This window comes from Alosa sapidissima, chromosome 8 (genome assembly GCF_018492685.1).
Source record: "Alosa sapidissima isolate fAloSap1 chromosome 8, fAloSap1.pri, whole genome shotgun sequence".
Taxonomy (NCBI): domain Eukaryota; kingdom Metazoa; phylum Chordata; class Actinopteri; order Clupeiformes; family Clupeidae; genus Alosa; species Alosa sapidissima.
In genome coordinates this window covers 25,293,444-25,318,820 of record NC_055964.1, presented here as the reverse complement: position 1 = coordinate 25,318,820, position 25,377 = coordinate 25,293,444, and the positions used below count along the sequence as shown (strand labels likewise).

Genomic DNA, 25,377 nt, shown 5'->3' with positions numbered 1-25,377 from the left:
CGCTAATGTCATTTTTTTAAAGACTTTACTGAGTGCGCTGGCTATTACAGCTGTTAACTTTATGGCCTCTGTCTGTTAGGGTGATGCAGGGCTGACAGGCCGTAAGATCATCGTGGACACTTATGGGGGCTGGGGGGCACACGGAGGTGGTGCCTTCTCTGGGAAGGACTATACCAAAGTGGACCGCAGTGCCGCCTATGCAGCCCGCTGGGTCGCTAAGAGCCTCGTCAAAGCTGGACTTTGCAGACGCGTGCTGGTGCAGGTATGCACACTCAAAAGTACCACATTATATGAGAATTGCACATTTACTGGGTTTTTTCCTAGTCCTATCTCTTACCAATATTTTTTTATTTATTCAGGAAGGGCTAATGAAGTGAATATTGCTCATGTTTATTTATTTCTGTATGTGTTTAAGGTGGCTTATGCCATTGGAGTGGCCCACCCACTGTCTATCTCCATCTTCCATTATGGCACCTCCCAGAAGACCGAGAGGGAACTGCTTGATATCGTTAAGAAGAACTTTGACCTCCGACCTGGAGTTATTGTCAGGTAGGTCCTCATACCCATATGCACATATATACCACTAGGTTGACTAAATGTCCCTTTTGCCTCAAAAGACCGCTTGTTTATTTCATGAACCTGGTGTAGAAGACACAGAAGTTGCTCCTACTTGACTTGAGCCACACTAATATGTTTATGCTTATGTGTTCCAGGGATCTTGAGTTGAGGAGGCCCATCTACCAGCGCACAGCAGTATATGGACACTTTGGGCGAGAGTCCTTCACATGGGAGCAGCCGAAGAAACTCCAATACTAAAACACACCCACACACAGCATCCTTGCATGCCTGTTGGTGTAACTACAGAGAAGCCACAGGCCTCAAGGGTGTCACACAGACACGCACACACGTATTAACATTCTCTATGTAACAGAGGTCCTTTCCACTATGTCTTAGTGCGAGGAGTGACCTGTTCAACTGTTGATGCAAATCTTCCTGTAGCTCTTGTGTTTTACAGTCAACAGCATTTGGTGCTCAAGTATCAAGATGTTTGTTTTTTGTTTTGTTTTTAGATTTGTTTGTTTTTTGTTTTGTTTAGATTTTTTATTTTTTATTTTCAATTGTTTTAATGTGCCTACTCCAAGGTGTCCATGTCTTGGCGTTCTTAGTATATTTTGTGGGAGATCTTCTGTCATAGAGCCACATTTCGTGTTATTGGTGTCATTGTTTCTAGGTCCCACATTCTCAGTCGGACCAAACATGGTCTTTCTCATATACCCCAGTCAGACCAAACAATATGACTGTTAACTCCCAAGATACTTTCACTCATCTGAGTGAAAATAACAATTAGTACTCCATATGTGTGTGCACATAATATGGAGGGAACCTGAGGTTCTTCTAGTTTCTGGAAACTATAAGGCTTTTTAATCCATCATATTTATTAACCCTGAGACTTAGCTGTAAACCTCAAACATATTCTTCTGTCGGAGAGACAATAACATATTCCCCACACAAACATACACGCACATAAAGATGATGGTGAATGGTTGAATGATTGTGTCTCGGTGAGCGTGTGAGGGCCCAGAGTGTGGTACAGAAAAGCTCATGGTTCCCCTCCATGCTCACAGGCTGCTGGGCAGGTCCCCTGTCATATCTGCTCCACATCCTCCAGCACTAGTGGCAAGGAGAGGCAAAGTCTGGCTGGTGTTGTACAGAGAAACCAGCCTTGTTTACAAGCCTCCCTGGTCTCCACTTCTGCATGAATGGACGTGGAGGAACTTTTATTCCTTTTCCATTTTTAAACTCTCTTTTTACCATTAAAGAGATCTACAATGATCCTGTGTGTCAAGTTTTCTCTGAATTGACAGTAGGTTTTGCTGTTAAAATAAAGCACAAATCCCAGAAAGTATCTCTTGATGTAATTAATCACAACAATTAGTAGCTGAACAGCAACACAATTGTTAAACATGATACCTGTAACTGATTATCGTTCACACAGTTAATCAACAGTGACAAAATTGCCACTCTGCAGATTTACCAGCTCAACAGCTGGTGCTAATCAATCAGATTAGACTACCAGACATATGTTCAAACAGCTGGTGCATGAACAGGTGGATCTATAAATTAACCCTCTAGAGAGAGATCCTGGTGATAGTTTAAGGGTACGTTCTGACTAGGTGCATTTTTCACAGCTGCCGGTGTCCATTTTAGGTTTTAATCTTATGGAGTAGGCTATCCCTTGTTTTCAAAGAAGTCAAGTCAAGTTTATTTATATAGCGCATTTCATACACAGAGGTCATTCAATGTGCTTTACATAAACAAAACCAAACAATAATAACAAATAAAAGCATAGAAGGGCAATATAGTCAAAGAATAGTTAAAAGGTAAAGATCATAATAGAAAGAAAACATAAACCAAGGTAAAATCATTTAAAAATAAAGAATAATTAGTAGCAAAAACAAGTAGGCAAAAGTAGTAAAAAAAAAAGTAATAAAAGACAAGTTAGAATAATTATCAAGGCAGTTTCAGAATTTGTAACTCGGCACAGTTAGCAGAAAGCATCTGAGAACAGTTTGGTCTTAAGTCTAGATTTAAAACTGGCTATAGTTGGGGCCTTTTTGATGTCATCCGAAAGTTGGTTCCACAGCTGAGCCGCATAGCAGCTAAAAGCTGCTTCACCATGTTTAGTTCTAACTGTGGGTTTTACTAGCAGGTTTTTCACCTGGGACCTGAGAGGACGAGAAGGTGTGTACTGCTGAAGCATGTCTGACAAGTATTTAGGTCCTGCTCCATTTACTGATTTATAAACAAGCAATAGTGCTTTAAAGTCAATTCTGTGACTTACTGGAAGCCAGTGCAATGACTTAAGAATGGGGGAATGTGGTCAGTTCTTTTATTTTTTGTTAGAATCGTAGCTGCTGCATTTTGTATCACCTGAAGCTGTTAGTCTTAATAGTCTTTTTAGGAAGGCCTGTGAACAGTCCATTGCAGTAATCAACTCTGCTGGAGATAAATGCATGAATGAGTTTTTCTAAGTCATGTTTTGACATCAGCCCTCTGAGTTTGGCAATATTTTTGAGGTGGTAAAAAGCTGATTTAGTTATCGCTTTCATGTGGCTGTTGAAATTTAGATCACTGTCAATTAATACACCAAGATTTTTAACAGTATCCTTTGCCTTCAACCCTTTTGTGTCGAGGAGAGTGGCAACCCTAAGTCTTTCCTCCTTTTTACCAAATATAATTACTTCAGTTTTTTCTTTGTTCAGCTGAAGAAGATTTTGAGACATCCAGGTGTTGATTTGTTCTATACACTGACACATAGATTCAAGAGGACCATAGTCGTTTGGTGATAGAGCTAAGTAAATTTGTGTGTCATCTGCATAGCTATGATATGAAATCAAATTATTTTGAATGATTTGTCCAAGTGGGAGCATATAGAGGTTGAATAATAGTGGCCCCAAGATCGACCCCTGGGGAACACCACAGGTCAAGGATGTTGGTGTTGAGGTACAGTTTCCGATGGCAACAAAGAAGCTCCTTTCTTGTAGATATGATTTTAGCCAGCTGATAACTATGCCTGTAAATCCAACCCAGTGTTCTAGTCTGTGTAGTAAAATATTGTGATCAACAGTGTCAAATGTTGCACTAAGGTCCAGTAGCACTAGGACTGATGTTTTACCTGAATCTGTGTTGAGGCGTATGTCATTGGAAACTTTAATGAGAGCTGTTTCAGTGCTGTGATTTGCCCGAAAACCAGACTGAAAGTAATCAAAATACCCATTTGATGTTAGGAAGGTGGTTAATTGATTAAAGACTACTTTTTCAATAATTTTGCCAATAAAAGGTAGATTGGATATGGGCCTGTAATTGTTTAGCATGAAGGCATCCAGGTTATTCTTCTTGAGAAGTGGCTTTACAACAGCTGTTTTCAGTGATTTAGGAAAAGTGCCAGACAGCAGTGATACATTTACAATTTGAAGGACATCCGCCGCTATGGGGTGAAAAACAGTTTTGAAGAAATTGGTAGGCAGAGTGTCTAAGACACATGTGGAAGAGCTGAGATTCTGTACCGTTTTTTCAAGTGTTTCGTAGTCTATCAAGCTGAACTCTGACATCAAGTTTAGTTTCCCTCTGTTTGTTGCTGGAAGTTCAGGTTCTTGAATTTGTAATTGAGCAGATATGTTGTCTGATTTTGTCAATTTTACCTTTAAAAAGAGATGAAAACTCATTGCATTTACTAGTTGAGAGAAGTTCAGGCGCTAATTGTGAGGGGGGATTTGTTAACTTATCAACAGTTGAAAATAGAATACGAGTGTTATTTGAACTTCTATTGATAATGTTAGAAAAGAAAGACTGTCTTGCTTTGCATATTTCAGAGTTATATGTGCAGAGCATCTCTTTATGGATTTCATAGTGGATCTGAAGTTTGTATTTACGCCATTTTCTTTCAGTCTTCCTACACTCTCTTTTTAGAAGTTTAACTGCTGGATTTTGCCTCCATGGTGCTTTCTGTTTGTCCTTAACTTTCTTGAATTGTAATGGAGCAATGTCATCCATAATGTTTGCCATTTTTGCATTAAAGTGATCAAATAAGTCTTCAGAGTCTGACAGTTGACTTGACTTGAGTGAAAGTGCTTGCTCAAAGAGAGCACTTGTCTGATCATTTATGATTCTCCTTTTTACCATCATAGCTGTTTTGAGTGTGTGGGGACATAGACACATCAAAGAACACGCAGAAATGATCAGATAAGGCCAGGTCTTTAACAACTGTAAGTCGCTTTGGTCGCTAAAGCGTCAGCCAAATGTAATGTAATGTAATGTAAACTGTAGAGACATCGAGACCTTTTGTGATAACAAGGTCGAGGGTATGGCCGAGAGAGTGTGTTGGCCCCTGTACATGCTGTGTTAGGGAGAAAGTATCGATTAGTGCAATGAATTCCTTGGCATAATTGTTTTCAGGATTATCCGCAAGTTTAGATCCCCTGATATAATAAGACAGTCAAACTCTATGCAAACAACTGATAGCAGTTCACCTAGCTCTTCAAGAAAAACTTTAGCTGAATGTTTTGGAGGCCTGTAAATTGTCAGTAATAAAATCTGAGGAGAAGACTTAATGCATGCACACAGATATTCAAATGAAGTAAAGTCACCGAATGACGACTGATTGCACTGAAAAGACGTCTTGAAAATTGTGGCTATCCCCCCACCTCTTTTATCAGCTTTTAAACGTGATAGTGGGCGTCTTTTTCTGCAGCTCAGCTGTTTTTAAAGTTTCGAAAATTCAGCTTCTAGGCCTAGTTGAAAATGCCCTATGTCACGCTGACAGCTGACCAATCACAAGCAGATAACCGAAACCTGTGAAGACGCTCCCTGCTGCTTTTTGGAAGAAAAATAATGGCAGGTTTTAAAAAAAAAAGGGGGAAAAAAGCGGCCTGCACAACTTATTTTGTCAGAAAAAGAAGTCTGAACGTAGCCTACCCTAATGAACTCATTGAGCCAGTTTCCAGTAGGCCTACATGAATTAAGGGTGTTTTCACATAGCCTATAGTCAGTTTAAAAGAACCGAACTCGGTCCACTAAAGGCGTTTTTGTTTACTCACGGCAACAGTTGATAAGGAGGGAAATCGCATGTTTTAAGCCTTCTTTCATCTGAATGGTGAAGTGGTGATAAGTCCACTGCTGTCTGCTGTCTGGCACTTTTCCTAAATCACTGAGGATGGCAGGAAAACCCAACTATTTTCTGGTTCAAGCTTAGTTCAAGCTCCGAACCAAAGTGCCATTCCGAACCGTTTTTTGTTTGGTCGAATGCTCTGCCAGGTTGAAATGTTAGTTCGCGAACGGGAACAGAGCCGGTTCTCTGTCGGTGGAAAAGACCAACGAGACCAGAAAGTGGACCAAATATTGCTATTTATATATTAACTAGATGTACCGCATAGTGGTACAAAATATGACCGCCGCTCATACATCCGTTCCGCGAAATCACACTTCAATTTGTCTCCATATTTTACTCCATCCCCCACTCTTGAAACTTTTGTGTAGGCCTATGCTTGTTTGGCATGCGGCTGCACAGAAAGTAGCCTACTGGTGCTGAAAAGGTGAATTGATTGTAGAATAGCCAAAGAAGATGTAGCATTGTTATAAAACCTTTAAAATCTCTAAACAATCACAAGTAGGGCAGTTCATCACAGTTCATCCATTGCAACTGGATTGATGAAAGGCCACTTACACCTGTAGGCTACATTGTATTTGGGAAAAGCAAAAGGTATCAGCATAATGTTATTTATTTATTTATTTATTTATAAACAAAAACATCTCTGTCAGTTCCATGCCGTTTTCAACAGCTATCAAAACCAAAGGTCATTTTTGGATGGATGGATTTTTTGTGAATGTTTCTTCTTCTACATAAGATTTTAGTCATCTTTAGTTCATGTGATACTTTATTGTCAATGCACAAATTAAGTAACAGTAGTCTGAAACGTTGTTAATGCGCAAATTAAGTAACAGTAGTCTGAAACGAAATGCTGTTTTACATCTAACCAGTGGTGCAAATAACTGACATGTACAAATGGGCCTTGATGAAATGCGTCGCTAGACTGTTCTACACATTTTAACGCCCCCCCCATGCTTTTGTGTATATGTTCTTCTGTGTGTGTGTTTTCGCTTGTGTTTGTGTGGGGTTAATGGTTTGTGTGTGTCTGCTTGCCTGCATCTGTGTGTGTGTTTTATGGTCAAACCGAAAAACAATGGTTCCGTGTCATCCTTGTGAAATGCATGCCCAGATTGAGCAACAAAAAAATGCATGCCCAGATTGAGCAATGTTGCAGGGCAATCCAACCACATAACCGTCTATGTGTGCCAATTGGATGACTAAAGTTCTCAAGAAACTTGAGTTTGGCGTAAGAGGGAGTGTATTGTGTGAGCAACCTTACTCATCTTGCACTGGATCATCTTCCTAAATCTAAATATTATGATCACAAGTGTTGGAAAATTACTAAGTCAGCACCAGTCAGAGGCTATATTGATTGTTTTGCACTCTTATGATGTCATCACATCACCAAAAGTAGGCTATTGGTTTTACCAAAAATATTACAAAAATAGACACCTAAGTATTTTGATAACAAATACGAAGCCATTTTCTTCAACCCAATCAAATACAAATGACAAAATACTGTTTTGCATTTGAAATATGTAATACGTATCATAAATACTGCCCATCCCTAGGAGTAGGCATCCACGTGTGAAGATATGATGCAAAACCATTAGGGTTTGTTGATAATGGTTTTATATCTGAAAATGTTCAGGGCTCCAAACTGTTCACCAAGTTTCATTCCTTTATGAAAGAATTTGACCTCATTTACACATATCCCCTGTACTATGAAAGTTCAGTAAACTGCCAAAGGTACAGTTTTTGGCCATTGACTTATGCACATAATTTCAATTTTGACAATGTTCATGGACTTTTGGTATGTGATATGGGAAGGTTTCATGAACTGAATACAACAAAAATAATTTCTGTTGTAATTAGTTTTGGGTTGGGTGATTATTTCTCACAGATTGCCTAGACTAATACAGTATATGTTGCCAAATGTTCTTTTTCTTACATTATAGATGGTGATACCAGGAACAATAATAAGCAGTTTGCACCAATATTCAACCTCATACTAATGCCAAGAAATTGTCTTTGTTTCTGATGTCAAGTGTAGTGTTTAGGGTTATGGTAAACCATACATTTTCAGAATGAAGTCACATTGTGTAATGTTATCATGCAGTTAACAAGCATAATTTACCAGGTGATGCTACTAGCCTGACTACGCCCACATTTTCCTTTCAGGGAGATACTAGTCTGGAGCAGGAGCACCATAGTTCAGTTTCAGTCAAAAAAAAAAAAAAAAAAGTCAGACCAATCAACAAAAAGAGGGGATGACGAAATCAAAACTGCATGACTGTGGTAAATGGTAGAAGCAATGCCTGCAAGACTGCAAACATCAAAAACTGTTGTTGGAAAAGTAGGCTCAGATGCATTGTTTCTGACTGCCTAGTCTGTTTATAGTTTGTAAAGTTTAGGCGATTCTGATCAATGTGATTGACCAATGATTTCAAAGTTAATGATGAGTGACCAGGCTATTCACTCGTCAATGAGTTTGGCTTACCAGGCAAGCTACCCCTCAAAAAATGAGATAAAAAGTCATGATTCTTAATATCATAATATCATAATATCATAAAACCCTCATGCTGGTGCCACCTTATCTGTCCCTTTCAGTCATTTGGATTTCTCTTCTTTAGATTCCGCACATACACTGCTCTGTCTGCTTTGACCATGGGGTTTTATCTGGAATTCACAGGTGAATTTGGTTTTGATCGATCCCTGAGTTGACACTTTCAGGGTTTTTATGCAAAGGCTCACTTAATGAATGGAATCCATTTGATTCTATATTTACCACCTTCTTACCACAGAGGGTGAAGCACAGTTGATTGAAATTACAATTGTGATTACAAATGTAATTAAAGCATAATTATGCACCAGTGAAAACATGCACAGTGATACCATAATTTTATCCAAAAAAGTCTTTGGAACTAACAGTGTCAGAATTTTACCATTTTAGAAGTGCATAATGATCTGTGTGTTTAGACAAAGAAACCCTAAAATGTTCACTCCAACTCAAATGTTAGACAGTTCATCAGACACAGCTCAATCAAGATATATCCAAAAAAGGTTTTACAGTTGTCCAACAACATCAAAAGCTTTCAATGAGAGGCGTTTAATTTGTGTCATGGCTATTCAGAGCAAAAGTTACACATTAATATTTTTAAATTGGTGTATTTGCAACAAAAACCTTAATTATATATTATATCCCAGACACATCACTAATATTTGTTGCGGTGCATACTGTAGCTGCATCAGTAGGATTTAAAATGCTTCAGATGGGATATTTACTCATGTAGACAGATGATTTAATACTTAGATTTTTCAATATCATCCTTGAGTGTTTTGAGAGTTATCCATGGTCTGATGCCTTGAAACAACTTCTTTGTCCTTCTACAGGCATATTGACTGTGTAAAACCCAATTACATTTTTAGATGGTTTAATTTTTGACCCGTTTGAAAAAAGCACACACCCTGATTGTGAAATTAAAAAAAAGTGCAAAACAATGAATGTAGCCTCTGACTGGTGCTGATTAGTAATTTACCCAGACTTGTTGTGATCATAATATTGAGATTCAGAGGATGAGAAACTTGTGATGAGTACTTGTAGGTTGCTTACACACAATACACTCCCTCTCATACCAACCTCAAGTTTCTTGGAAACTTTAAAAATAAGTTTTTTGAGAACTTTAGTCATCCAATCGGCAACATTGTTCAATCTGGGAATGCATTGACGTTGTCAGACTTGTCTCCACTTTGTACCGCTTGACAAGTTCAGTTGTGACTTTTTGAGAGATTCTCTGATACAGTATTTAGGCTATGAGACATACAGTTGTCTCCAGAATTATTGGCACCTCTGCTAAAGTTGACTAAAAAGAGGAATGTAAAATCATCTTTTGGAAATTGGGTGGGCTTAGCCCATCCTGGACCCTGCCTAGCCGGCCCTGTTTACAAGACTGGGTTGCTACAGTTCAGCTACAACAGATACATCAGCATCAACTCATTTCAGGGCTTGCTAACCCAAAGGAATATTTCAATCTTGTCTCAAAAATGTATTTTCTTTGTCTCAGCTGCGAAATAGCCCTCTTCTTGTCTCAGCCCAAGACCAAATACTCTTCTCGATCTATTCTTATTTCCCCTAAGGACCCCTTTGGAGAAACAGGTGAGATCTCATTTCAAATTTTGCTGTCCTGTGGGAAGCTATCTATTTTCAAATCTCTTTGGTCCAAGATGGAAGATGAGGAATGTTCTATTTTTGATTTTATATTAAGGATTTCGAAGTACATGTCACAAATTCCATTGCATCTCTGTCCATCTATATGTACACAAAAACATTGTTTTAGGATCTTTGGGCCAGGAGGGAAAAATGCAAACATGCATTACAAGTGTAAATCACACAGTTTTTCTGTCTTGATTTTTGACTCCAGGGCAACCTGTCTTGATCTTTAAATGATGTGCAGTGTACACATACATCTCGGTCATAGACTGGTGTCAGCAGTATCAAAGGTCTGATGATAACTAATATGGTCAAGGTCCATTGGCCAATGGTCCGTCAGGTTGTCTTGTGCAAGAGTGAGGACCTTGAGTGTGTGTGAAAGAGAAGGAGGGGCTTCTCCCACACCCCAGAGCAATACAGACAGCCTCTCTGACCTGTACACGCACTTCGCAGACTAAACATCGCACACACACACATGCACACACACACACACACACACACACACACACACACACACACAAGCACACACTAAAAGCACTCACACAGACTTTGATGTAGACATAACAATTCCAAGCAGGAAACTACTTAGGAAGTAGCACTAGCAACCTCAAAGAAACCCTGAGCTTGCGCATCTTCTCAAATGTGGTCACTATTATTGAGTGGGGTATATTTCATGATCTGGCCCTGAGTGTGTCCGTGCAGGGGTCTCCTTACACTATACAGTACTGTAATTGGCCAGGAATAGCCAGTGAGTTAGGTTCAAAATGTCAACCACAGAACAGAGATGCAAAATATTTGTGTCCACACACACTCACACAGTTACACATATACACAAAACATATTCGCAGAGTTAATTAACAATGGCTTAATAATTGCTAAGCAAGACAAAACTTTCATAGATATAGAACAGTTGACTGCTGCAACTGGCATTATAATTAAACTAAACAGTTGCTGTAGGGCACAGCATAACAGTCTAGTAGTTCAAGCTAAGTAAAAGATTACTACTTCAAACTTTCAACAAGTAGTATTGAATGCATTTGAGTGCAAAATGGACGGTGTGTCAAAGGCAATGGTCAATTTGACGACAGGTGAAATCTGAACTCAACACCACGGCCACTCTGACACATGATCTACTGTATATCAACATGTCTCCATGAGTCTAAATAAATACACGCGCATGCACGGACGCACACACACACACACACACACACACAAAAACACACACACACACACACAGTGTCAAAGAATCATGACTCCAGCCTTTTTCTGTATGCAAAGTCCATTTCTGTATCTTACAGAGGCTGCAAAGGGACATGGGCAAAACAAAACAAAAAAAAGTTTAAGTTTTTCATGTGCAATTGAAACTTTCTCCCCTCTCCCCTTAGCCATAGAGGACTTTTTATGCACCAAAAATGTTGTGCACCAGAAACAGATTTTTTTGACCATGTCCAACACACACACAGATACACTTATAAACCTTATAAGTGCTTGAGGTCATGTACCTCTGTGCATGAGCATGTGCTTGGCTAACCCAGTCAGTGTCCAGACCTCCAGGAACCCACATGTGTCCTGAGATAGAGGGTGATCCTGAAGGTCAGGGTGTGGCACATTCTAAGTTGGTCTGAGTACAGTTAGATGGACGGGGCAGAGGTGTAGGGTTTCTGAATGATGCAATCCAGAAGGATGCCCCCTTTGGATGTGTATGTGTATGTTTTCATACACTATAAGGTATGAGTTTCAGTGTATGTACATGTGACGATCACTCTTTTACCAAATCTGTTCCGTGGTGCTTTCTCAGTTCATTGTGGTAATCAGTGGGCCTATGGAGTTTACACTACAGGCATATAAATATTTACAAAGCTGTAAGTTAACACACCTGATATCTTCCAACCTTCACATCACTTTCTATCAGCTGATATAATCTTTCCACGAGTCAGCAACTCTACCAGGAACCCAAGATTAATTCTGAACTTCGTGGAACAACTTCCAGAACATTACCTTTTTTTTCGGTGTGAACTCAAAGCCATAATAAATCACTAAATAACTATAGAGTGTACAGTAGGTGCCTCTGACAAATCGTTTTTTGATATGCCATTTCCGTTTAATGTCGTTCTGTTTCTGAGTTGAAGGACGGGCAGTGTATTTTAAGTGGTGCATTGATATTTGTTCTTTACACAGTTGTTTTTATATCTTTGAGAACTTGGCCAACTTTGTACTGTGGTGTGCAATGCTGATCAAATTAAGGCCCACTTGAGATTTTTTATTTCAAAGGACTTATGGTAATATTAAGGTTAAATAACAAATAGGTAATACAGAGCTCTGAGGCGTTTATTCTGGCACTGACATGAAACAATTTGGAGTGGTTCTGCGCATGTGTGCTTTTCCTATCTACGGGTCTATGGGCAGTCAATATGCTCGCGACAGGAAATGAGGGATTTGATCCAGAAGAACAGATGTGCATGTGTGATCTTTCAGTTTAGCCTTCGCTGGCAACGGCAACTAGCCGGACTATGCGTGAGAGAGAGTGAGAAAGAAAGAATGACCCTAACCTGGTATTGCCTTTCTGTATGCTGGTGTGTGAGCTAGACTTGCTGATGTGTCTGAGTGACAAACCCCTGTGGAGCTGTTACATAATCCCATATGCACCTTTGAGTGTGCATGGGAGAATTGTGAACATGCATGAGTGTGTGTGTGTGAGAGAGGAAAAGCTGTTACTGCATGCTACATTTAGGTTCCTAAGTGGCCAATCACAACGCACTAAAGTCATGGGAGCATGGGAAAGAGACCATTCAAGGCCCCCACACACACACACATAGCTAGCCTGGGCTCTAAGAATAGCACACTGTGTACTGCTACAAGAATCTGACAGGAGCCTCACTGGCTGAGCCTGAAGTCAAAAGCTTCACCGTGCTTACTCTCCTGTTACTACACACACGCACCAGCCTCTATTTGTTTGGCTGCACTCACACATGCATATCAGAGGTTTAGATGTCTTTCCTGAAGATATGCCACCCTCTGCTGGTCGAGCAATTCAAACACTGTCAAGCTACAGCTCTCAGCTGTCCAACATTGTGTTTCTATGTGAAGAGTGTTCCTCCAGCTCAGGGATCTCTATCCTGCTCCTTCCCCACTCTACTCTGCATGCCTCCATCTCCTCTTGCCATGTAGACCTATTTGAGATCATCAGTAGCACTCGCACCCAAAGAATATCACCAGCCATTCTAAGAACAGAAACGGGATAGGATGTGAATGAATTTCAAACCCCTGCTCTAGCCAGAGAAATGTGCCAACGTCACCAAGATGGGTTTGAGTTCCACAGAGTACAATAAGATATGTATGTCTTCCCAGCAGTGCATGTTGCTTTTGATAAAAGTGTCTGCTAAATAAAGGGGTATGATAATGTTTAAGGAAAACGTGAGACTTTTGTATCACATCCCTTTAATGACATACACACACACACACACACACTGATATTTCAACATACACATAGAACAGAACACAGACCTCTGCCAAGGCCAATGTGACCCTTCTTGCAATGTTAAAGAAGATTGAACAAAATTCCTGGATCTAGGGCTTGACCTGGATCTGTTCCAAAAGTGTAACCGGTTCTTCCTCAGCCCACACTCCACAGAGTTTCATGAAAATCTTGTCATATTGTTTTTTTGTGTAATCCTGTTGACAGACAAACAACAAATCTAACCAAAAAGATTACCTTCATCAAAGAGGTTATAACATTTACAGAGAAAAGAGTAAACGGCAATCAATGTTTGACTGGAGTGACAATGCAGCAAGCAAGGTGAGCCTTTCTTGTTTCACACACACACACACACCAATTTATTCTAATAGACACATTCATTCCATACACCTGCAAATCTTCTTATGCTTGTAACTGTTCACCCAGTTTTCTGTATGTGCAGTGCCATCACTCTAACTGAAAACACACAATGATGACACCACAGGGACCTTTACAAAACAAAGAAAACACATGCACAACTCTTGCAGCCATAGGCAGATCCAGCTATACTAATTCATAACCCTCCACTAGATTGCTGATACTGATGAACCAGATTATGTTTGTGTAGGAGTTGGTGTGAGTTGGTGTGTGTGTGTGTGTGAAAGATATGAGAGAGAGTTAAAAGCGTCCATGGTGGTTTGTGTTTCAGGAGACCACCATGACTGCACTTGAAAAGTCATGACCTTTGAACTCTGATGCGAGCAGTCAGTCTGTCTCAGCATACATATTCCTGTGAGAGCAGCTCCACGACCTGACTGGCTGCTGTAATTCTGCCTTCGTTGCTCCTCTTCCCTGAGGAGTCCTGAGCGCTGTGCAGTCCACTGCACCTCTTCACCTGCCGTCTCTGTCCACGCACACTCACTCCTCACGATCAGTTCCACAACTCTTCCTCTAATATCACTTGTTATCTCGCTCTCTCTCTCTCATCCTCCGGTTTTGCTGTTCTTATGGTCTGTCCCCTCTGTAAGTACAGCTGCTTGCTCAGCGCTTGTTACGCCGTTTGTCCATTTCCTTGCGGACGCGTGCCAGCAGCACGGTTTTCATGGCCGAGTCTAGAATGTTCTCCTCTGCCACCCGCGACACCACACTCTCAGGATCGTCCTCCTGATAAAAAAACAAACAAACAAATAATTAAAATCAGCACGAAGTTGTTTTCCCTTCACCTTCCCTCACTCTATTAATCTCTCAGCTTTAGCCTCTGTATGGCTACTTCAAATGTGTATTTTACAGTAGAACAATGTTATATAATATATATATATATATATTGCTGCAAACATCTGTTTAACTGGGAGGGTGGGTATACCCATTTTTGTTCTCACAGATAAGCCGGCGCACCAACACACCTTACAGACGATGAAGGAAGTAATGTGTCCACTGTCGGCCTGGTAGTCCAGCCAGAAGAGCGGAGAGGCTGAGCTTCCCTCCTGTTCAGTGCTGCTGTCACCACTCTCATTCTCCTGCCAATCATCTGCTGCCTCATTGGGCCCCAAGCCGTCTGCTCAGACACAGGACACACATATGCACATAACTTAGACGTGTGTACACAGGCCTGTGAGTAGCACATGCACATTCATATCACTGACTTACTCCGGTGGCGTGGATGATATACTTGCAGATCGGGTCGTCGAGGTCGACAGGGGGTGGTTGTATGCCTGCGCCGTTGCCTCTCTTTGGCCTGTTTCACTTCTTTATCATAATCATCTCTACAAAACACACATATCAACACATGTCTAACTTGTGGGCCTACTAAGGCCCAGGGGGAAACCCACCCATCATTCAGACTTCAATCCATCATTGATTTCCAAAGCGCCCCCCCTGGACTTGAGTGGTTGTATGGGTAAGGAGGTGGTGCGTAGATTATTTAGACTTTAATCATTTATTCGTCCGCAAGAGTGAAGCACATTATATCTGAAGACGATATCCAGCAGTCTTCGGCCAACAAGGCCCCTGCGTCAACACTCATACAAGCATCGTCTGCGCATGCGTTACTAAGCCTCTAGCTGAGAAAGTACAAGTGAGACCATAAGGAACTGGGAATTTAAGATTTTAATGTCGAGTCTTGCATAAGGGAAATTACAACTTACACAAGAGACTTCAAAAACATTTCCATGGGGTCACTTTCACAGACCTGAGTCGATAAACTTTACCTTGCTTTCTGATTTCGTCTAATGTGGTGTAAGAAGCCGTGAGTCATGTCCAAACGCCCCCCTCGTTTATCCTTCAGTGCATGCTCTTCCCCGTCCTGCAAAACCTCCATCGTGATTATTCCTGGAACAAGCAGTTACATTAAGTAAAAGTTATCTTTCTTAATACGCTCATCCAAACAGGACCACCGCATCATTGGCTTGTTGTGGTTATGCTTCTAAAACCCTTAACCGATAAACTGATGTCCAACACATGTCATACACGGAGTGACTTTTCTCTTTCCTCAGTTCAATGCATAAAGCATTACTGCCATCTAATGGAAAATGCAAATGATAGTATTTTCTTACATGTTTGTCTTTAAGGTAAAATAATAGTTCTGCCTTTAACGAAATTAGTTATATTAAGGAAGATGTGTAGGGATGGAAATGGTAAGAGAGTAATCATTATTGAGAGCTGTTTGTGAAGATAAAGTCAAAGATCCTTTAGTCTCTGATAAAGTATCCTGTTTGCACTATCTGCTCAATCACTCTGGGTAGGATTTCAGTTGGCCTGAATTGTCGTAAAGATGTCGTAACCATTGGTCGTAACCTGGTCGTAACCGGGAGATTCAGAGTGCTTTCGGCCATACAAACACATTTCGTGTATGAATTCAACATTTGTGCATAGATTTCTCAATTAACCTCTATTTACTGCGGGAAAATACGTGATCATAAAGAGAATGGCGACCATAAAGCGTGAACGTGAAATCGACGAAGACGACGATGAAGGTAACTTTCAATGTTGTGTACGTTATGGTTTACTTTATATTGTTAGCAAAGCCTGCAGTAGCTGTTGTAGATAGTAAGGTAACGTTACTTATCTAGTTGCTAAGTAAATAACATGTAGTCGCAAATGATGTAAAGACGGAGATGTTTTTTGTTATCCGGCAGCATTAGTTTATGTTGCAAACATGGGATTAATTGTCTCAGTGACATAGCTGGTTTTAGTCATTTGGCTAGCTACTGAGTAGGCTACTTGTGTAGCCTAATGTTAACCAGAACTTCTGGTGATTCTGTCGAAGACTGATTACTGATGTGCCTAATTTGCACAGTAATGTATTCTTTAATGCTAGCTCATCCAAGGTGAACTTTCGGATGAAATAATCCTACATGTATGTGCCTCACATCCCTGTTGACTGTTTATTGGAAGATCTTTTTTGTTGATCTAACTATGTTGTTAACAATAATTATGTAATAATATTTTGATTGATGTACTGGAATGTTTTTTCCCTATCAATGTAATTTAACAGTACCTGTAAAAGTGGGTCGAGGGCATGATGTCGAGGACAAGAGGAGTCGCCACTGCCCCTACCTTGACACCATCAACAGGCAGGCCAACACAGACAGACACACCATCTTAATTTGTTTCTCTCACTCTTGCTCACACACTTCCTGTATCTCAAAAGAGTTTGCATACATAATATTTTCTATCTTTACGTCATGAAGTTTATTGTCACGTCATGAAGTTTATTGTCATTAACAAATAACAGACACACAAAGTGTGCTCCCATACAGGACATTTGGATATGATAACTCATACTGGCTGTGTTTTTTAGGAGTGTTTTGGACTTTGACTTTGAGAAGCTGTGCTCCATTTCGTTGTCCCACATAAATGTGTATGCTTGTCTTGTTTGTGGGAAGTATTTTCAGGGTGAGTTTTCATCTACCCTACATATGTACACACAGACATACAGACTTGGGCAGTTAGACCAAGGAGGCCAAATGTTTGATTTTCTGAGCCTGACTCTGCAGTAGCCCTTGATAACGTGTGTTTTTCTGTGTTTACAGGGAGAGGACAGAAGTCTCACGCCTACACACACAGTGTACAGTTCACTCACCATGTATTCCTTAATCTGCACACACTTAAATTCTACTGTCTGCCTGACAATTACGAGATCATTGACTCCTCGCTAGAGGATATCACGGTGAGTTCACATAAATGCCTTATAGGGCTAGCTATTAGGGCTGTCACTTTTGTGAAAAAATCCTGTTTTAGACATAATTGTTCATTGAATCGATTGTAAAATCGATTTTTCATGTCAAAAGACGTTTAATTTTCAACGCCAAATATAGGCCAATCCACGAACAACTAACAGGCATTAGGACGAACGTAAAGGGGGGGCGCTTGAAGACGCACAAGCCAGCAATATTTCTGATGATTTCTTGGCGTGAAGTTTCGTGCACAATGACAAACAGGAGTGCAACATTCTCGAAAAACAATAAGCAGAGTGGACTGTCATAACATCAGTGAAAAACATTACTGCAGGCTTCAACGTGGCTGCGTTTACAATTAGAAATGTCAAACAAATTTTGCCTACGTAGAACTCACAACTGCACAGTTTGCATGCCGCTTTGTCCTTCTCCATAGTTTGATATACCCAAACCCCGAAGTGCTTCCATATCGAACTCCTCAAGTTATTAGGGCCTATCACTCGTCTCTCTAATGTCGCACATTAGATCGCGTTGTCCTTAATTTTTTGGCAAAACACCAGCAGCACAGCAGCCGATTGAAACAGCTGTTTCCGATGCGTAAAATTGGTGGGAATTTTCTTTTTTAGCTTTCGCAATGCTTACTGCACTTCGGAATTCTTTGTTATTTTTCTGCGTGTTTGTGAGTTTTGTTACATCTAGATTTTTTATTTGTTTAATTCGTTTAAAATTAATAGTGTACATATTTGGTTAAATTCGATTCCCTATTTTAGTTTTCGAAACTTGTGTTGGTTGGTCCAATCGATTGTGCAATCGATTTTCGAACGTAAAGTGACAGCCCTACTAGCTATACATGTAATTGCATCTGTACTTACACTCAGAAGCACACAGCCGTACACATTAATGCATATTTATACTCTGACTAGCTGTCAACCACTCATGTAGTCCTAGTGCCCCACACAAGCATTCCTTAGACCTCATGTAAAAGGATTACTCATTGAAGCAAATCATAAAGATGTGTTGTTAGTTATGCACAGGTTCATAAATCTTCAATCAATGATAAATCATTGTCTGTGTCTCACTGTGTTCTCTCCCTTTCTCTGTATCTTTGTCTCTTGTCGTCTCTCTCTCTCTCTCTCTCTCTCTCTCTCTCTCTCTCTCTCTCTCTCTCTCTCTCTCTCTCTCTCTCTCTCTCTCTCTCTCTCTCTCTCTCTCTCTCTCTCTCTCTCTCTCTCTCTCTCTCCTTTCTCAAACACTGCAGTACGTGCTGAAGCCCACATTTACTCGTCAGCATATTAGCGGACTGGACAAGCAGGGCCGTCTCTACCGTGCCTATGATGGCACCACTTATCTGCCTGGCATCGTGGGGCTCAACAACATCAAAGCCAATGACTATGCCAATGCAGTGCTGCAGGTACACATGCAGATCTTACTCATTTTCTTAGTCCATCAAACACATCTGTAAATGCTATGCAAGTCACTGGACTATTAATGGCATTTCAATTACATTAGTGGAGGTCTTCAGATAGAGATGCATAGATAGGTATACACACTGAAACACACACACTTGTATTTCTGGCATATCAGGTCGTTATGGTGTCAATGAGTAGCCTGATGAGCCAGACCCACATCAAGATGTAGGGTCTGGGGACTCACCGTTTGCAGTGCTCAGTCTGAGGGGCGGCATAATCGGTTGTCTTTCAAATTCCCTCTGCACGCAATAGGATGGTGTTACAACTTATGAGTCCCATGCGTTTTCCCACCAGCGGAGCTAGTTGGCTAGTTCAAACTTTTGCCAACTTAAAAAAAAGCTTAACTCGTGTCACGCTGTTCGCCAATTCACATATGCATAACCCCTCCCTCCATGCCACAGCCGAACTGTGGCCACACTTATACCTTTTCTTAATATAGTTATATATATAGATATATAGAAATATAGACTTTATTCTTGCACTGTTGCACTGTTGGACTTACTCATTTGCACTATCACCATGACACTCACTCACACAGAGCACCTTACCTTCGAGTATATATACTTATACTTATACTTATATACTTTACTATGCACAGAGAATCACAGGCTCAGTCCCTGCCTCAGTCATTGCAAGCGCCTCTTGATTGATTAATCACCCACTATGTGGATACTGTTTTTAGAATTGATTTAGATTAAGTGTTAGTTAGTATAATTTGTATTTTAGTATATTTAGTATATTCTTTATCTTTTACTGTCCTTATTGCTTAGTTGTGTTTTTTATATTATATACTTTTAATTACTTTTTCTGCTGTTAGTGAATGTGTGTGTGTGTGTTGTCTGTATGCTACTGAGGCCTCGAATTTCCCCTGGGGATCAATAAAGTATCTATCTTTCTCTCTTTCTCTCTTTCTCTCTTTCTCTCTCTCTCTCTCTCTCTCTCTCTCTCAGCAACATTTATCTTCTTTGTTTTCAAGTAGCAGGGAATTAACGCCGAACCGTTACAACTATGCCATCATTATGTTAAGCCCACCTACCGACTCTATACACAATGTCATTGGCCTTATCGAAGTTTAATTTTTCCAGCTTGCAGGCCAACAGAGGGTTGCTAGACTACCCTGGCACATTTGCTGCCGCTAGGGTGCGTCTAGATTTCTAGACTAGTCAATGAGTGCGTACAGCTCTTAAAGAATTCTGATTAAGTATAAGTATATATACTCTTTTGATCCCGTGAGGGAAATTTGGTCTCTGCATTTATCCCAATCCGTGAATTAGTGAACACAGTGAACACACAAGTGAGGTGAAGCACACACTAATCCCGGCGCAGTGAGCTGCCTGCAACAACAGCGGTGCTCGGGGAGCAGTGAGGGGTTAGGTGCCTTGCTCAAGGGCACTTCAGCCGTGCCTACTGGTCGGGGTTTGAACCGGCAACCCTCCGGTAACAAGTCCAAAGCCCTAACCAGTAGGCCACGGCTGCCCCAAAGAAATTAAGAAATGTGTCCTACTTACATGCATAACTGTGGGTTACAATGTTGATGCAAATAGATTGAAATGATTTTCTCTCTCCCTCTCCCTTTCAAGGCCCTGTCTAATGTACCTCCCCTGAGGAACTACTTCCTGGAGGAGGAGAACTACCGTGGGATTCGCCGGCCTCCGGGTGACATCATGTTCCTGCTGGTGCAGCGCTTTGGGGAGCTGATGAGGAAGCTGTGGAACCCGCGCAACTTCAAGGCCCACGTCTCGCCCCACGAGATGCTGCAGGCTGTGGTGCTCTGCTCCAAGAAGAACTTCCAGATCACCAAACAGGGTAGGACGGCCCTGTTTAATGATGTTCATTTACACCACCAGGTGGAGTGTGTGCTTATTACTAGATCATCTGTGCTTCAGGTGTTCAGGATTGTTCTTTGGGCTTACTGTGTATTTGGCAGTTGTGATAATGGTCTCTTAAAGGCTGACACACAATTTTTATGCCTTTTTTCCATACTTTTACAATTCTTTTGAGATACTGTGAATGAAGTGCTAGTTTTTTGTGTTCATAGATTAATTGTTTGTCTTTACTTGTATAATTAAAAATTACAAGAGTGGTTGGTCTAAATGTTGCGTGTGTGTGTGTGTTGACACATTGTTATCTGTGTGCTTCCACAGGGGATTCTGTGGACTTCCTGTCTTGGTTCCTCAATGCTCTACATGGTGCTTTGGGTGGCACCAAGAAGAAACCATGTAAGTGCGTGTGTGTTTCTTTCAAATGTCTTGACACAGTTTTGAGTGTCAAAATGTGTGTGTGTGTGTGTATGTAAATGTTTGCATGTGATCGTGTTTACACTTTGCCCTTTGCTTATATAAAAATGTGAACTTCTGCCTTATTTGCAGCCATCATCACAAAAGTGTTCCAGGGCTCCATGCGGATCTTCTCTAAGAAACTGCCTCATCCTGACCTGGTGAGGGATAACACACTCTCACACACTCTCTCTCACACACACACACACACACACACACATACACATCCTCACCTGGTGAGGGGTAACACACTCACACATTCACTCTTTGCTATTCTCCTAATATACACTGTTATTCTGCTGAAGGTGACATGAACTTCACTGTGTGAAGCTTCCCAATTAGCCTATCTCATTTAAGTGGTGTGTGTGTGTGTGTGTGTGTGTGTGTGAATATAATCAGCCCCCAGAGGAGAAGGAGGCCCTCCTGCTGACGGAGGACTACCAGGAGGTGATGAGCGAGGCTCCCTTCCTCTACCTGACCCTGGACCTCCCCACTGCGCCGCTCTACAAGGACGAGAAAGAGCAGCTCATCATCCCACAGGTCCCCCTCTTCAACATCCTCACCAAGTTCAACGGCAACACAGAGAAGGTACGCACACACAGACATAAACATACACACACACATACATACATACATACACGGACGCACACACACACATACATACATACATACATACATACATACATACATACATACATACACGGACGCACACACACACACACACCCAGAGACAACACAGGGACATCACTGTATATACACTCATCAAAACTGATGTTTTTGTTCATCATCCGGCCTCATTTTACAACCACTGAGCACACACATGCTATTGAATGCCTGTATTTACATTTTCAACTTGTATTGCTGTGTTGTTGGCAGGAGTATAAGACGTACAAGGAGAATTTCCTGAAGCGTTTCCAGCTGCTACGGCTGCCCCCATACCTCATCTTCTACATCAAGAGGTTCACCAAGAACAACTTCTTTGTGGAGAAGAACCCCACCATTGTGAACTTCCCCATCACGTCAGTTACTCACACACACCACACACACACACCCATGGTCATGTTTAGAATGGACAGACACAGACACAGACACAGACACAGACACAGACACAGACACAGACACAGACACAGACACAGACACAGACACAGGTTTGTTTACCTATACATGTAGAATAATGTTGTCAAGCTCTGACGCAGATGCACAAACCTTCATACTAATACATACAGCAGTCTCACACAACCAGGCTTTCACTGAAGGCTCAGGCTTCTCACTCACACACTTACGGCTTCTACACACAGTTGCGTGCGTTGCAGTGCTGGAGACGCATCCCATTCACTTTACATGGGCTCATGTCATCCGTTGCCGAACTGAATTGTGGGTCTGTTGCGTCGCGGGGGGGGGGGGGGGGGGGGGTCATGAGTGCTGAGGAGTGAATGAGTGCAAAGTCAGTATAGTGTGAGTTCAGAGTTGGGAAATGTTTGAGAGTGCTGAGGAGTGAATGTGTGCAAAGTCAGTATAGTGTGAGTTCAGAGTTCGGATGGCCTGGGGATAAAAACTTCTCCTGAGTCTCTCAGTTCTGGCTTTGTGACTACATAGGCGTCTTCTTGATTTCAGCGGTAGGAATAATCCATTGTTAGGATGAGAAGAGTCCTTCAGAATCTTTTGGGCTCTTAGGAGTATTCTTCTGGAATAGATATCTTGTAGAGCAGGGAGTTGAGTTCTTATAGTACGTTCAGCTGAGCGCACTACTCTCTGCAGAGTACTACAATCTCTAACTGTGGAGTTCCCATACCAGGTGATGATGCTACCAGTTAGAACACTCTCAACCGCTGAAGTGTAGAAGGCCTTCATGATGGATGTAGAAACTTTGAATTTCCTTAGCTGACGAAGGAAGTAGAGTCGTTGTCTGGACTTCTTCAGAACATATTGAGTGTTAACAGTCCATGTTAAGTCTTCAGTAATGTGGACACCAAGGTATTTAAAACTTGTGACTCTCTCTACAGGTTGCCCGCTGATCATTAGTGGGGTGTAACTGTAGTTCTGCTGCTGCCTTCTGTAATCCACTACCATTTCCTTGGTTTTATTGATATTCAGTGTCAAGCTGTTAGATTGACACCACTGTGCCACCTCATCAACCTGATCCAAGTAGAACTGTTCATTGTTGTTACTAATCAGGCCCAAGATCACTGTGTCATTTGCGAACTTGATGATGGAGGTATGACTACTGTTGGCTTTGCAGTCATGTGTGTAGATGTTGTACAGCAGTGGACTCAACACAGCCTTGGGGAGCACCAGTGCTGATGGTTAATGAGTCAGATGTCAAACAAATAAAAAAAATTCTGGGGGAGGACCCCCAAACCCCCCCTCCCACATATGCGACAATTATTGGGGGCCCTTAATACATCTGGGCTCAGGGGCCCGAAAGTTCATAATCCGTCCATGAGGTAGACTATTCAATCTTCACTGCTTCTTCCGCCTGTAGTAGGCCTAGTACGGCAATCTAGATCATTGTTGACGTTAAGCTCTCAGTGGGTACAAACCGTTTATTTCTACATGCCTAGTAGCTGCCAAGACAGACGCACTAGAGGCTACGTCATGTCCCTACAGAGCCAATGATAACGCATTCTACACAAGAGACACCAACTGCTGTGTGCACAACACAGGCTATTTCAAGTGGAGAGAAAATAGTAAATTGAACATACGTATTCACGTAGCCTTTCGAAAACCGGGATATTCAGGTTCCCGGGAGATTGGATACATTTCCCGGGACAGGCTATTAAAAAGAAGGACAATCCCGGTAAAACCGGGACGGGTGGTAACCCCACTTTTGGGTGCTATAGGCTAGTTGGAACTGCCCATCTCAATAAACTATGCTAAGCTATGCTAACGATTGGTGCAGTTACTGTGAGTTACTGCATGCACAGAGACGAGAAGGGTATGTATCATTTTAACTCTAGAGGGAGACAGTGAATAAACTTATTTTCTCAAAAAGTTGACGTGTTCCTTTAAAGCTGAATTGAACAATATAAATATCTTCCCCCAAATCACTAAAATAAGACAAAAATACAAAAATGCAGTTGGTTACTTAGGCTACATAACAGGAGGGTGCAGGATATGTGTAGACAACTAACATTAGCGTTATGGATTAACCCCATACATTTCTATGGAGGATTCTTGAGTGTCATTAGAACGTCTCTGGTTAAGCTGAATGTTTAACGTTTATATAGAGTTTTGTGTTTTTCTGTTGCCATTAGTGGAAATGATTGTCTTATTTCAACATCAGTATCTGTGGGCAAGGAGCTCAGATACTTTCGTCTTACTCACTTTGTGTTTGTGTGTTTTTACAGGAGTGTGGACCTGCGTGAGTATTTGACAGAAGAGGCCCAGGCTACAGAGAAACATACCACCTATGACCTAATAGCCAACGTGGTGCATGATGGGAAACCGACAGAAGGATCCTACAGGATCCACGTTTTACATCATGTAAGTGTGCGTTTGTGTGGGTCTGTCAGCTATTGAAGGACCTTTGTGGAGGCCAAATCTGAATGTGTGTGTGTGTGTGTGTGTGTGTGTGTTGCAGGGCACTGGGAAATGGTATGAGCTGCAGGATCTACAGGTTACAGATATTCTTCCCCAGATGATCACGTTGTCTGAGGCGTATATACAGGTACTTTTTCACTCAAAGAATCGTATTCAAACACATGCGTTTATTTTAAAAGTTTACCAGATCTATCTACCAAATCTGTTTAATTGATTGTGTGTGTGTGTGTGTGTGTGTGTGTGTGTGTGTGTGTGTGTGTGTGTGTTTGTTTTCTGTGTCCAGATCTGGAAGAGAAGACAGAGTGAAGAGGAGGAAGACAGTCACACAGGAGCCTGAGAGTATTTTATCATGCTTGCTGTGTGTATGCTAAAAGAAATTGACTTTTTTTTTTTTTTTTTTATATATACATACATGTTTTACTTTTAAACCTGAAACTCTTGTTTTGAGCTCTGGTGGCTGTTATTGTAGCAGATAAAATCGGCTTACAAGCTTATTGAATGAAAAACAAAGGGCAAGTAATACTTTGGTCTGAGGAATGCTGCCCAACAATGCTATCTGAATATCTACCTGCTGAGTCATGGAATAAAATGACTACAAACATTTCA

At 41.2% G+C, this 25,377-nt stretch overlaps 3 protein-coding genes across 5 annotated transcripts in view; 2 read left to right on the top strand and 1 right to left on the bottom strand.

Moving 5' to 3' along the window:
- mat2ab (methionine adenosyltransferase II, alpha b) overlaps positions 1–21,462 on the top strand; it is a 24,165-nt gene extending 2,703 nt beyond the window's left edge. Inside the window, exons 7-10 of one of the 3 annotated variants that reach the window (XM_042100775.1) lie at positions 80–262; positions 416–549; positions 714–827; positions 21,430–21,462. In XM_042100775.1, the coding sequence (XP_041956709.1) occupies positions 80–262; positions 416–549; positions 714–816 (420 nt within the window). In that variant the 3' untranslated portion in view covers positions 817–827; positions 21,430–21,462. Of the gene's footprint in view, positions 1–79; positions 263–415; positions 550–713; positions 1,834–10,335; positions 10,360–21,429 lie in introns of those variants that run through there. The other 2 variants (XM_042100776.1, XM_042100774.1) reach the window with 2 other exon arrangements.
- c8h2orf68 (chromosome 8 C2orf68 homolog) lies at positions 13,671–15,767 on the bottom strand. Its single transcript, XM_042100795.1, has 4 exons — positions 15,519–15,767; positions 14,959–15,074; positions 14,715–14,866; positions 13,671–14,475 (listed from the first exon to the last, which is right to left on the bottom strand). The coding sequence occupies exons 1-4, from the start codon at positions 15,626–15,628 to the stop codon at positions 14,353–14,355; spliced, it is 501 nt and encodes a 166-aa protein (XP_041956729.1). The 5' UTR covers positions 15,629–15,767; the 3' UTR covers positions 13,671–14,352.
- On the top strand, positions 16,056–25,377 carry usp39 (ubiquitin specific peptidase 39). Its single transcript, XM_042100767.1, has 13 exons — positions 16,056–16,283; positions 16,805–16,883; positions 17,111–17,205; positions 17,343–17,479; positions 18,745–18,897; positions 20,536–20,761; positions 21,100–21,174; positions 21,325–21,392; positions 21,631–21,819; positions 22,108–22,250; positions 24,579–24,714; positions 24,812–24,898; positions 25,055–25,377. The coding sequence occupies exons 1-13, from the start codon at positions 16,235–16,237 to the stop codon at positions 25,106–25,108; spliced, it is 1,491 nt and encodes a 496-aa protein (XP_041956701.1). The 5' UTR covers positions 16,056–16,234; the 3' UTR covers positions 25,109–25,377.